The 11,439-nt window shown below is 49.9% G+C and overlaps 1 protein-coding gene across 5 annotated transcripts in view; it reads right to left on the bottom strand.

The window, feature by feature from the left end:
- Positions 1-10,543, bottom strand: part of Jdp2 (Jun dimerization protein 2) — a 43,349-nt gene extending 32,806 nt beyond the window's left edge. Inside the window, exons 1-3 of one of the 5 annotated variants that reach the window (XM_023703912.1) lie at positions 5,976-6,042; positions 4,957-5,120; positions 3,544-3,767 (exon numbers count right to left, since the gene is read on the bottom strand). In XM_023703912.1, the coding sequence (XP_023559680.1) occupies positions 3,544-3,767; positions 4,957-5,044 (312 nt within the window). In that variant the 5' untranslated portion in view covers positions 5,045-5,120; positions 5,976-6,042. Of the gene's footprint in view, positions 1-3,543; positions 3,768-4,956; positions 5,121-5,975; positions 6,052-10,524 lie in introns of those variants that run through there. The other 4 variants (XM_023703916.1, XM_023703907.1, XM_023703927.1 and 1 more) reach the window with 4 other exon arrangements.
- Positions 10,544-11,439: the final 896 nt, after the last annotated feature.

The raw sequence follows: 11,439 nt of genomic DNA, 5'->3' as shown, positions 1-11,439 counted from the left end.
TTCTTCATTTTTATTTTGGCAATTTTTATTGTTATATTCATTTAAGTTTGTAAATAAATAATTTATTTACAATGTGCAGATCTATTAATTTCATGCTATGTATTCATTTCAGAAATATTTCTCTAAAATTCACTCTGTCTACATCTATATTTCACATTTTAATATTTGTCTACAATTTTTAATATGCTACGTAATTATTATCAATAAAGTTAACGAAGAAAAAAAGAGAGAGAAGTGTTTTGCACCTGTATCAACTCTCCATAGAGGGTTATTTAGGGTTGTTTGTTTGTTTGGTTGGTTGGTTTTGGTTTTTTTGTACCAGGGATCAAACTCAGGACCTCATGCTTGCCAAGCAGGTACTTAAGCCACTGAGCTATCTTCCTGGACTTTTTTTTTTTGTCCCCCTTGTAGACATTTAATCACTGGCATTCAACTACACACATTTCCTAACAGAAAATAAAAACTGGAAAAAGGCAATAAAAGTCCTTTAACCCAGGATGGCCCCAGAACGCCTGGCCATCAGAAGGGCAGCTTGCCCCTGTCCATCCCACCGGGCTGCTTAATCCTTCTCCATAGGACTGACCACCACCACCTGACCTTTTCCAGGATAACTGGTTCTTCTCTGCTGCTCCCCCAGCAGTGTATAGTTTCAAGAGGGGGAGGGCTTGATCTGCTTTGTTTGCAAATGAGCCCCCCCCTTTGGGACACAGTAAATCCCTAGTGTACGGACTGCAGCAGGCAGTCTGTGTCGAACCAGTCTGACATTCTTTGTCAGCCAGGTGGTAACATCAGGCCAAAGCACTTCGTAAGCCACAAAGCTCCTGTTTAATCAGTTCCTTGGAGTTTCTTTTACTGAACTGCTCTCTGCATTTGGAAGTGACCCAGAAGAGGTGCAGCTTCCGCAGGTAAGCAGCCCAGTCCAGAGCCAGACCCAGGGCTGCCTGCACTGCGGCTAGGCCCTCTTGACGCCTAGGGGACCACCAGACTGCAGAGCTGCAGGATACACCACTAACTGGGCTATCACTGAAACGATCAAGTGCTCTGTGGCCAGCTTCAATGGGCTCCCTAGTCCCAAAGACCTCACGTTGGTGGCCTGGGTGGGATATAGTGAACACAGGGCAGCACTGAGACAGCAAAGGCCTGGCGCTCAATTCAGTCTGCCTGGGTTCCTCCCTCACCCTGTGGACCTTGACTGTGATGTGACTGTAAAGATAACGACACGACTGCACAGGGTTCTTGTGTGAGATAAGTGAGTGTCCAGTGCTAGGCCTGCCTGGTACACAGCTCACCGTCATCCAGCCCCGGCGGCCCAGCAGTCCAGGAGCCACTTACGCTCGCTGGACCTCAAATTCCTCTCCTCTACTGAAGGGATAACTTGGTTGCCAGAACTGAGTAAGGAATAAATGAGACTATCATTTTATGCCCTCAGCACAGGGCCTGGTACATACTGAATGTTTCATCAGTCTGAGCTGGTGCCTTATTATTATTCAAGAAAATTTTACTAGCTTAAAATGCCAGTGTGGAAATTTGCCATATGCAAATAGGTCTTCAAACACAGCTTCAACAGCTGCAGGTTTCTCTCCCTACTCGCTCTGGGTTTGTTGTTCCAAGGATAAGCCCCACCTCTAAGGTGGGACAGGGACAAGCTGGGAGGAAAATACTCAGCACAAGGCCTGCCGTCTTCCCCTGTGAGGCATGATCTCTGCAGATCCAAGTGTCACATCACCCCCGCAATGCTGACAGCAAGCAAGAGGACATGCAAATATGCCCTAAAAACAGCTCGTTATTTCCAGGGCCCGGATGGTACCCGTTTGTGGGTGCCTGCGAGAACAGCATGTCAGGTACAGGGCATTTGCCACTAGTTTGGGGGTGGCTGTGAAATGTAAAAATGGCCAACCCAAATAAAGCCATTTCTAAAAAAACAGAGAAGCTCTTCCAGGGCCTTTTTTGGAGAGTCCAGGGCAAGGACACCGCTCAGCTACAGGCTCGCGGAGGCAATTTTACTGCAAATGGTCCAGAAACAGAGACTTCAGGGTTAGGGGGCTGGGAAGGAAACCAGCGGCAGGCCCAGACCGGGGCCCTCCGTAAGAGCAGGACACGAGGCCACGTGGTGCTACAGCAGCACAGCCGTGACAGGCAAAGTCGATCTGGAAGAATCTAATCACGGCCAACTGTCCTCTTACAATCAACAGTCGTTAGTAGGCACTTTCTGTGTACCTAATGACAGTGTCACAAGCACAAAAGGCCACAAAAAAGACTAGGCAGTGGAAGCAGATGAAGGCAGCCAGCAGTAACAAACGCAAACCCAACAGCGTAATCAGTATCGAGTGACAGGGAAGTGGAGATGCTGGTGGCAAACTGGCGAGAGGAAAAAGTGAAGCGGCTGTCTCCCCTCAGTGCAGTACGGCAGTTGCCATGACTGAGCAAGGCACTGTGACCAGATCTTCCCATTTTTTAGTTGCAATATTTAAGTGAAATGTTGGTTCAAGGTGCTTTTTAAATACTGCACAGGCCAAACAAAACACATCTGAGAGCCAGATCCAGCCCACAAAGTACCAGCTTGCCACCCACGGCCAGGCCCCCAAAATCCCTTCCTTGTAGTTTTCACAGAGCTCAAAGGAGAGAGGAGCTGAGCAAAGGCTGCATAATACAGGCAGCTCCTCCCGAGGTACCGTCTGCACTTGGGAGCCCCTCTCTGTTGACTTCAGAGCCTCCACCTTCCACCCTAGGGGAGGAGCCAGGCCCACTTTTGCCTGCAAACACTGTCCCTTGGACAAGGCTCTGCACACCTGGTACTCAGAGATGCCCCACATGCTGCCCACCTCCCCTGTAGAAATGGCTCTTCTGGGGCACTCACCAGGGAAAACATTTGAGCAAATCACAAGTTCAGGCTAGCACACACTGCATTGATGCTGAGCTGTGCGGGGACTTCTGCTTCTTACCAGCCCCTTGAGCAAAGCTGCCCTTCTGCATGTGAGACTCGTCAGAGTGCAGGTGCCACAGGCTGGGACTGGAAGGGCGCTCAGTGTGTGTCCACCCTCTGCCACCACTGTCTCAAGCAGATGGCGCTGGCTACTGAGGCCATGCCCAGCTCTGACAGTGGCCAGATAAGGGAGGCCAAATCACCTCTCTTCCAGCTTCCCCTGCTCGGCCCCAAACTGGGGTCAAAAGAGGTAAAGTCTAATAAGTTTTAGAGGTTACTCAACATTAGCATTCTCTTCTATACTTTTTAAAATATGCACACATTTCCATTACCTCTGCCCACCAACTCCCAGGGAGATGACCAGGACGTCGCCATTCGTTAGTACCATCGTGCCTCCCGTGCCTCTGGCAGCAGCCTCCTGACCTCACCTTGCATGTGTTCATGAACCCCTGAGGGGCTGCTTAAAAACACAGATTCCAGTTCACAGGTTGGGGAGCAGGGCCTCCAACCCCCATTTATACTGCTGGTGTTCACGCCACATGTGGCACAGCAAGGCCAGGGCTCCACAGCGTGTCACCCGTAGGGCCAGCCCAAGACGCTGCAATAGCAGACACACTCACCTCACTTTTCATGGGCTGGGGCCTCTTGCCCAGTTTTACCTCCAGGAAGTGCAAGGGCGCGATCATGGCCCCAATGTTGCGAATGTCAGCGTATTTCAGCTCCTCTGCAGTCAGAGCCGAGCTGGGGAGTCCGGTGAGAGGGCCAAGCCCTGGCAGAGAGCCTGCGGTCACAGAAGGGTCTGGGATCTGCCCAGGCATCATAGCAAGAGGAGCAACAAGCCAGCCTGAAGTGGGCGAGAGAAAACAGGACGGGACAATCAGCTTTGGGGCCAGGAGCTCCACGCTTTGCTATCGCTTCTTTTACCAATATTCCCCGAGTGCTTTCCACTCCTGGGTGCTCTTTCTGCCCACAGGTCCTTTCTGTTATAGAGGAAAATTGATTCACATCAGTAGCCCAAAGCTGGCACTGCTGGGATTGGATCTTCCCCCAAGGCAAGGCTTAATCCAATCATGGGCTACATTTTTGGGGCATTTGCTCTGTGTCAGACACACTGATAACCTTTCTACCTACCCCATTAGCCTGGCCCAGAGCCTCCTCTGTGGAGGAAGGTGGGAGGCTGTACAGTGCAAGTGGCAGGGCTGGGGTTCAAATGGCATCACCTCGCCCAAAGAGACCAACTGTAGCAGTGGCATCTCAAGGCCCTTGGTACCTGCTCGAGAGGGAGCTGTTTTTGGTCTGGCATGGTGCCTCCCCGCAAATCACACATCCTATTCTGCATACTTGTTAAGACGCCTTGAATATAAGATAAAGCAAATCCAAGTTGAAGGTGAGCCATGAGGGTGGGCGTGTGGGTGTGTGTGATGTCTGCGAGGGAGACTCTGAAGCAAAGGAGACAGAATTAATCAGCACGTGCTTTCCATGGAACCCAGTTCAGAACATTCCTACACAGCCTCTCCATTCTCACAGCAAACACATACTCAATCTCTGCCAGACCCAAGAACTTTACCAGAGAGGATAGGTGCAGGCACAAAGAAGGGCATAAATGAGACAGATGGGCATCAGGGGAATTCTTAGTTCTTCCCTCCTTTCACTAGGTGAAGCTCCTGGGTAAAAGTTGGCCACGGTTTTCAAGGCACAGACAATGGTGAAGAAAGTTTGTCTGCCAATAAATTCAGATGTCCAGGCTCTCAAAGGGCTCCTACCCATCCATCTACTTGCCTGCTCATATATCCACTTTCTGACTAACTCCTCTGAGCTAGCAGGGTTGGCGGACAGGGAGGGCAGACATGAGCAGCTTAAAAGTAGCCTTGTTAGGAACATTCTAGTCTAACACTGCTCAAGCGTTCCAGAGCTGCAAGTGAAATCATTCCTCCCTCTTCCTGTCAGCTCAGGGTCATAAAAAAAGCAAAACCTCACTGTCCTAGAGATCCCCAGGGGAAAGGTTTGACTTTCCTTCCATCTCCACCTATTACCTTCTGTGAAGAAGAGTGCATTTGGCAACCAGGAGATGTGACCTCCGCCAGGCCATGCTTCTCTGTTGGGCAGAGTTAACCTGTCCATATGGTCATCTGTCCTCACATGGGAGTGGTTCTAGCAGGTGACTCCCAGTCACCTACCCTTCTTCAGGTCCTTAGGTCTAGAATTCAGAAAGGGACTCAGTAGGGAATCCATTGTGGCCACGAGCACAGCCATGTTCTCCCTCCATCCCCATTTTATTTTCAAGGGTGGAATCTGGTTCCCTAGCCAAGTCTTAGGCCTGATTCTTAAGAAGTTCTGTGCTTTTGGGGGGGAGGGGGGGTCATGTGAGTGCAACCTCTAACCACAAAGGCTGCTACTAAATGTCATTTTGTTTAAATAAAGGTACCTGTGAATGGACAGTGTCCCTGCTAGCCATTCCTGGCACATACCAAGCTTCTGCCCATTCCCCCCTCTGCTTGTAGCCCCTGCCTCCTGCCTGCCTTAGTAGTCACTTGGTACCCCAGGCTCTTCCATCTGTGGCCCACCTACTTCAGACCCCTCCACTATAGCCCATATTTTTTCTGCCCCACCTTAGCACTCAGAGTCCCTCAGCAATGACCTCAGACTCATTCGCATTGAGTGATCATCTCAGAGTCTGGGGAGGCCCTGTGCTCCCGTAAACCACATCCTCATTTTGCATGTGAGGAAGATGAAACTCAGAGAGGTTAAATGACTTGCCCAAGGCCACACAACTAGAGAAGGACAGAACCAAGGCTAGATTCCTGGCACCTGGATTTTGGCACCTGCCCCTTTTTTCACCTCGTGGGGTCCAACAGGTGTGGATCCCTGTGGCAGGAAAAAAGAGACCTTTTACACATGAGCCCAGGAAGGACTTTCACACAGGAGCCCAAGATAAAAGATCATTTTCTTCAAAGAGGACCTCCTACAGAGAATGGGCTCGGGAAGTTCCCTGAGTAAGTGTATGGCAGCCTGAGTGGGGGCCCAGGTAGAAACACCACCCAACAGTCTTTACCAGGAGTCTTCAATAAGCTGTGGTCGTCCAGCACTCCAAGGTTGTTAAAGGAGCCACCTCTCCACCCAACATTGGGCCTGCAACACAAATAGGGTTGTGGGTGCCACACCAGGGGATGGCTCCAGGGTACCCTAGATGGGATTCCCATCTCTCTGACCCCTCTCCAGGAGCACAAAAAAGCAATCTGGTGAGGACCTACTCTGGTGCAGCAAAGCTGTGCATGCGCCCAGCAACACTACCCCCTTGCAAGCAGAGGGGTGATTTCAGGGAGCAGACAGCAATTGGGCTGCTTGTTGCTTGGGTGACCCTATTGCCTAGCTTTTATCTGGCCCAGAAAGGACAACAAAGAAATACTTGTTAGGGGCCGGGGAGATAGCTCAGGAGAATAAGCGCTTGCCTGGTAAGCGCAGGGTCCTGAGTTCAACTGCCAAAAAGAAAATGAATGAATGCAATGAATGAAAGAATGAATGAATGAATGAATGAATGAATGAATGAATGAATAAACAAATAATAACAAATTTATAGTAGAGCAAAATTCAACAAGTGGATTAGGATCTGCCTCTGGATGCTTAGAAGCTTGTTATCAGGCCATAACTTCACCCCAGACTCTTCTTTCCCACAGTAAACTCAAGAGAAATACTTCAGAGGCCTCCATACACTTCCCCGTCTAAGCCATCCCTGAAGATGGAAGCCAGACCCTACTCTGTTCCAGGAACGATAGCCTGCTTCTATTTATCTTCACGCAGATGGTCCAAATGAGGCACAAACAAATGCTCCCAAAATATAATGAGTTTCCTGCTACTGAGGACCCCTCCACAAGGGATAGCCACCCCTTGGAGTAGTGGCCCCATAAGCCCTTGCAAGCCCTGCTCCCCTATGAACCTAGCCCAATGCCAAGCCTCATCCAGGAGACTAGGCACCAGGTTCTCCTTTGTAGAAGCAAAAATCTTCCTGTCTTTGCTTCCCCTGTAAGGGTGCCCCTAACTGCTTGGATACAAACCACAAAGTCCTTAACACATGCCATTCCTTGGAGACAACCACAGGACTGACATTCACCAGCAGGACTGACATTCACCAGTGAGAAGTCAGCCCAGCTGTCTCGGAGGAGGGGAGAAGGTAGAGGAGCAGAGCTGCTGCCTTCTAATGGGATCCTCATTAACTGCAAAGAGCTGGCTGGTCATCTAAGGCTGAACGGCAACTTCAGTGATTTAAAAAAATAGAACAATTTCAAATGATTTGAGGCTCTATAAAAGTGGGGCTCGATGGTGCCAAGGACCCAATAATGGCCAGAAGGAACTTACCCACTTCAAGGAAGACATAGGAAAGATGACAAGAGGTGAAATCATCTCCCAGACTGGATGTTCCATACGGAAACAATTTAGTGGGAAAAGAAGAACTATGCACTATATACCCTTCAGGAGAGGAACCCAGAGACTTTTTCCCTTAGGGGCCCAGGAGGTTTAACGGGCAGATAAACACCCACCACATCTCCATGCGTAATGGATGCATACAGAGGATTGTTGTGTGCTGGCAAAACACCAAGATTGAGAAAATGAGGCTTGTGCCTCAAACTATGGCCTAAAATCCAAAGAGACTCTGGCAATTTGGGACACTGACCAGGAACAGATGGGAAGCTCGCCAGTGAAGAAAAGCTAGGGAGTGCAGAAGTCCAATATGGGCTCTGACAAACCGGGCACAAATAAGACTAAAAGCACTCAGAAGGTCACAGTGGACCCCGAGCTGTAGCTGAGCCTGAGACTGAGGATGAGATGATGCACCTAAAACCCAGCCTGCCACAAACCAGGGCCAGATGGATGCAAGTGGAAAAAACTTGAGGAAAAGATCTGCTATCCATATCGCTCTGCTCTGACTTTCGTGGGGACTTAAGGACACAGTTGGTGTCACACTGTAGAAGCACCAGAGCATTTCCAGTCCAATAGTATCTACCTGAAGATACCAACGTGAAGGGCATTTCAACCCAAGGAATAAAAGATAGAGATGGGGGGGAAGATAGAGGTAATTCATTCAGCCTCAAAATAGATCCCTCTTATTTCCTTCTCTAGTTTACTACGTGCAAAGCTAAGCCTTTTTAACGGGAGCGTCCAGCAGCAGTCCTGCTAAGCTGGCTCATGCTTGCACAAGGCTATTCTTATTAAAAGGCCTCAAGTATCAGCCTCTTCAGCTGAAAAAACCAAAATAACTCTTTAAGAAAAAAGGCAGATTGAAAGAGAAACTTAGGAGCTATATTCCGAACTTTCTGTAAGTAGATTTTAAGGGAGACTGTAAAAGCCCTGCCGGGGAACAGCTGCCCTGAGCTGGCATAAAGAACAGCAGTGAGGTGCGTGTGGGTGCAGACGGCCTCCAGCTCAAGGCTGGTGTTAAGATGAAGTGCTGGAAAACGATGTGGGTCGTGAAATGAATGAATGCACAGGGCAAGACATCTGAGCAAGAATAGAGCAGGGAGTCACGGGCAGGGAGCCAGCAATAGAGAATCTTTAAGAGTGGGGAGCAGGATGTCTGGGAGCCTCTTCAGAAGGATGTCCCCAAGATCTACAAGCAGGGGAGGGGATGCTTTCAAGATGAATGATCTGAGTATAAATCCTCACTCTTTCCCTGGCTAGCTGTGTGGCCTTGGGCAAGTTCCTTAACCTCTCTGTGCCACACAAAGAACATAAGGTCAATGTAGCTACAGGACCAACCTTCCTGAAGGAACAGTAGTATTGGATGACCCCTTAAAATCTCTTCTGGATTATTCATTTTAACAATGGTCTCCCTTTCCTACAGCCACAAGGATGATTCTCCCCAGGAGTCTCTGCTCCCCAATTCCAGCCTCAGGCCCCAAGAAGACAGGACCACCCTGCTTCTAAGTAGGCACAAAGCTCACAGGTCAGGGAAGGAAGGTCCAGTGAATGCTCAGCACCTGCACTCTGCCTTGATTTCCCCTAAGATTCCTCCCCTAAGCAGGCCGGAACACAGCCGCATAGCTCACTGGTCATGGTGCACTACCACGAGCCTGGATTTCTGGCCCTGCCCGGCAAGCACAGGGCCGCATCTTCTGTGTCCATCAGTCACTGTGCCTGTGCAGTCTGGAAGGGGCCTTCTTCAAAAGACAAAGAGGGGTTTGCTGGGGTTCTGAGAAGCCACTGTGTGCTGGTAGGCATGATACCTACACAGCCATGCCAGCCGCAGGAGGACCTGGAACATTCCTCCACGAGACTCCGGCTCTTCCCAGACAATCACAGCAAAGCTTCCAGCGGCCCTTGTCTGCAAGTCCACCCTGGTACTCTGCCCAGTACAGTTGCTCAATAAATGACGTGACGTCATTTCTACCAGGACTCCACATTTGAGGCGCAAGAAGCTAGGAAGGTGCTGCCACCAGCCATGCTTTCTCTCTTTTGTTCCTGCCTTAGTTAAATGCTGGCTCTTGGTGACAGGGGCTAAGAACACAATACTGAACTAAGATGCACACACAATGTGTGATGACCACATGGGACCTTTTTAAAAACTGCCACTGACCACCTAACACTTTGGAAATGGAGCTCAAAACTGAGTTGAACTTAGGGGTTGCAGCAAGAAAATAAACTTACAAAAAAAGAATTCAAAATGGTGGGCTCTGGCCAGGCCTCCCACAGTCAGCAATAAGTATAACGAAACAGACTAAAAATTCCAAAGCTGGGTCATTAAAGCTTTTGTCTCTGCTGTTTCAAGAGGCCAAACCACACACACATACACACACACACAGGAGTGTGCACACACACACACAGAGGCACACGGAGCTTGGCAGCCCCCAAGTTCCAGAGCTGGTAACACAAGCCACAGAACTGACTGCCAAGACAAGCAATAGAATGAGCCAGGCCCAGTTTCATTGGCCACCATGCGCTGCATATGGCCCGGGACGCAGCCAAAACAGTGTTCTCACCCTCCTCAAAGGCATAGGAGACCCTCTGTTTTCAAACACACCTCCACAGAGCCTTAATTAAAGGAAAATGGAAAAATAATGTGCCTGTTGCTCTCCCCCTGCCTATATAGGTGTGTGTGTGTGGGTGTGTGTGGGTGTGTGGGTGTGTGTGTGTGTGTATTCATGCACACTTACTCTGGTTTTCTCTTCCTCCCATTTTTGGTTTCAAGCGTAAATTCATTCTCATGGAAAAAGCAAACTGCATCCTGCAGCAGAAAAGTAGAAAAGAATGTAGCTTGCTCTCAGCCCTGGCTCTGACTGCTGCAGTTGAGCTGGACTGGATGGACACAGAGCAGGCCAGCCTAGAGCCTCGGCTGCCCCTTCCTTTACAGAATGGAGCTGGAAAGTGAGAGCGAGCAGCTGGCTGTAGGGGGGTAGGAACAGCGCTGCGACACAAGCAGCCCCGCGACACGCACGGCCCAGAGAGCCTGGGAAGGATTCTGCAGGCTGGAAAAGAGGCCACACATCCTGCAAGCAGGTGAGAGAAAGAACAGACCCAGGGAGGCTGGAAGGGGCTCCCTGTTGGCTGCCAAAGATGGTAGTGAGGAGTGGGAGATTCTTATCCAAGTCTTTCCTAGGGGGCATCCTCACCACCATGTCCACATCTTCTTGGAAGTAGCTGCAAGCAATCTAGAAGACAAAACAGAGACCTTCTCATCCAGCCTGCCAGCAGCCCTTCAAATCACACAGCACCCAGCTCTTCAGGAAGATTCTGGAGCTGCCTGCTCCTCTGAACCAAAGCCAAAAGTGGAAGGGGAACAGAAGAGCCTTTGAGAAACCCATCCTCCCAGCTCCAAGCAAGGCAAAACCTCAATCACCCAGAGCATAAGAATAGATCTTGCTTCTCTTCCCTGGACCTCAAGTTTCTATAAAATCAAAGCTGTGCACACAACCGATACCTGGTTAAACTCTCCCCTAGAAACCTGCAAGGGAAGATAAGCCTTCCATCCAGGCTGCAACCAGATTTGTTGGAAAGGTGAAAGCGAGGGGATGTTTTTTAAACCCCCGGGGAAGAGAGAGGATCACAGTTCTTGCAGGCTTTAAAGAGAAAGCAGGTAGCCAGAAACAGTTCAGTCCTTCAGTTTGCCATGCTCCTCAGACTAAGGCCCTGGAAGAGAGGGCCAAGAATCAGCTCCACATGCACATACCCACACAGTGCGGGTGCCCTTGAGACACAGACCTGAGCACTCTGGCTGCCATTTGGGAAGGCAGCACAGGGGCAAGGGCCAAGCAATCATGCAACCACAGCTTACCCAAGGGTTCTGCTGATTTCACCTTGCAACAGCCCCTCCAGTCTAAAGCCCCAACGGATGGCCCACCCAGCCCTGCACCAAAGCCAAGGCCTCCTGGACTTCCTAGCAGCTCCAGGGACTCAGGCAAAGCCTGGCTCTGCCACCCTGGGGTCCAGCCACCTCTGAGGACAGGAACAGAAAGGAGCCTTCTAAACTGGACTGGTTACCTAAGGAAGTCAACCTTCCTCTTATGTAACCTTGCATAGAAAATGGG

The sequence above is a fragment of the Octodon degus genome, unplaced genomic scaffold, assembly GCF_000260255.1.
Source record: "Octodon degus isolate 3935 unplaced genomic scaffold, OctDeg1.0 scaffold00007, whole genome shotgun sequence".
NCBI classification, from domain to species: Eukaryota; Metazoa; Chordata; class Mammalia; order Rodentia; family Octodontidae; genus Octodon; species Octodon degus.
Note: the sequence above shows the minus strand (reverse complement) of the source record. Positions and strands in the feature narration are given on the sequence as shown.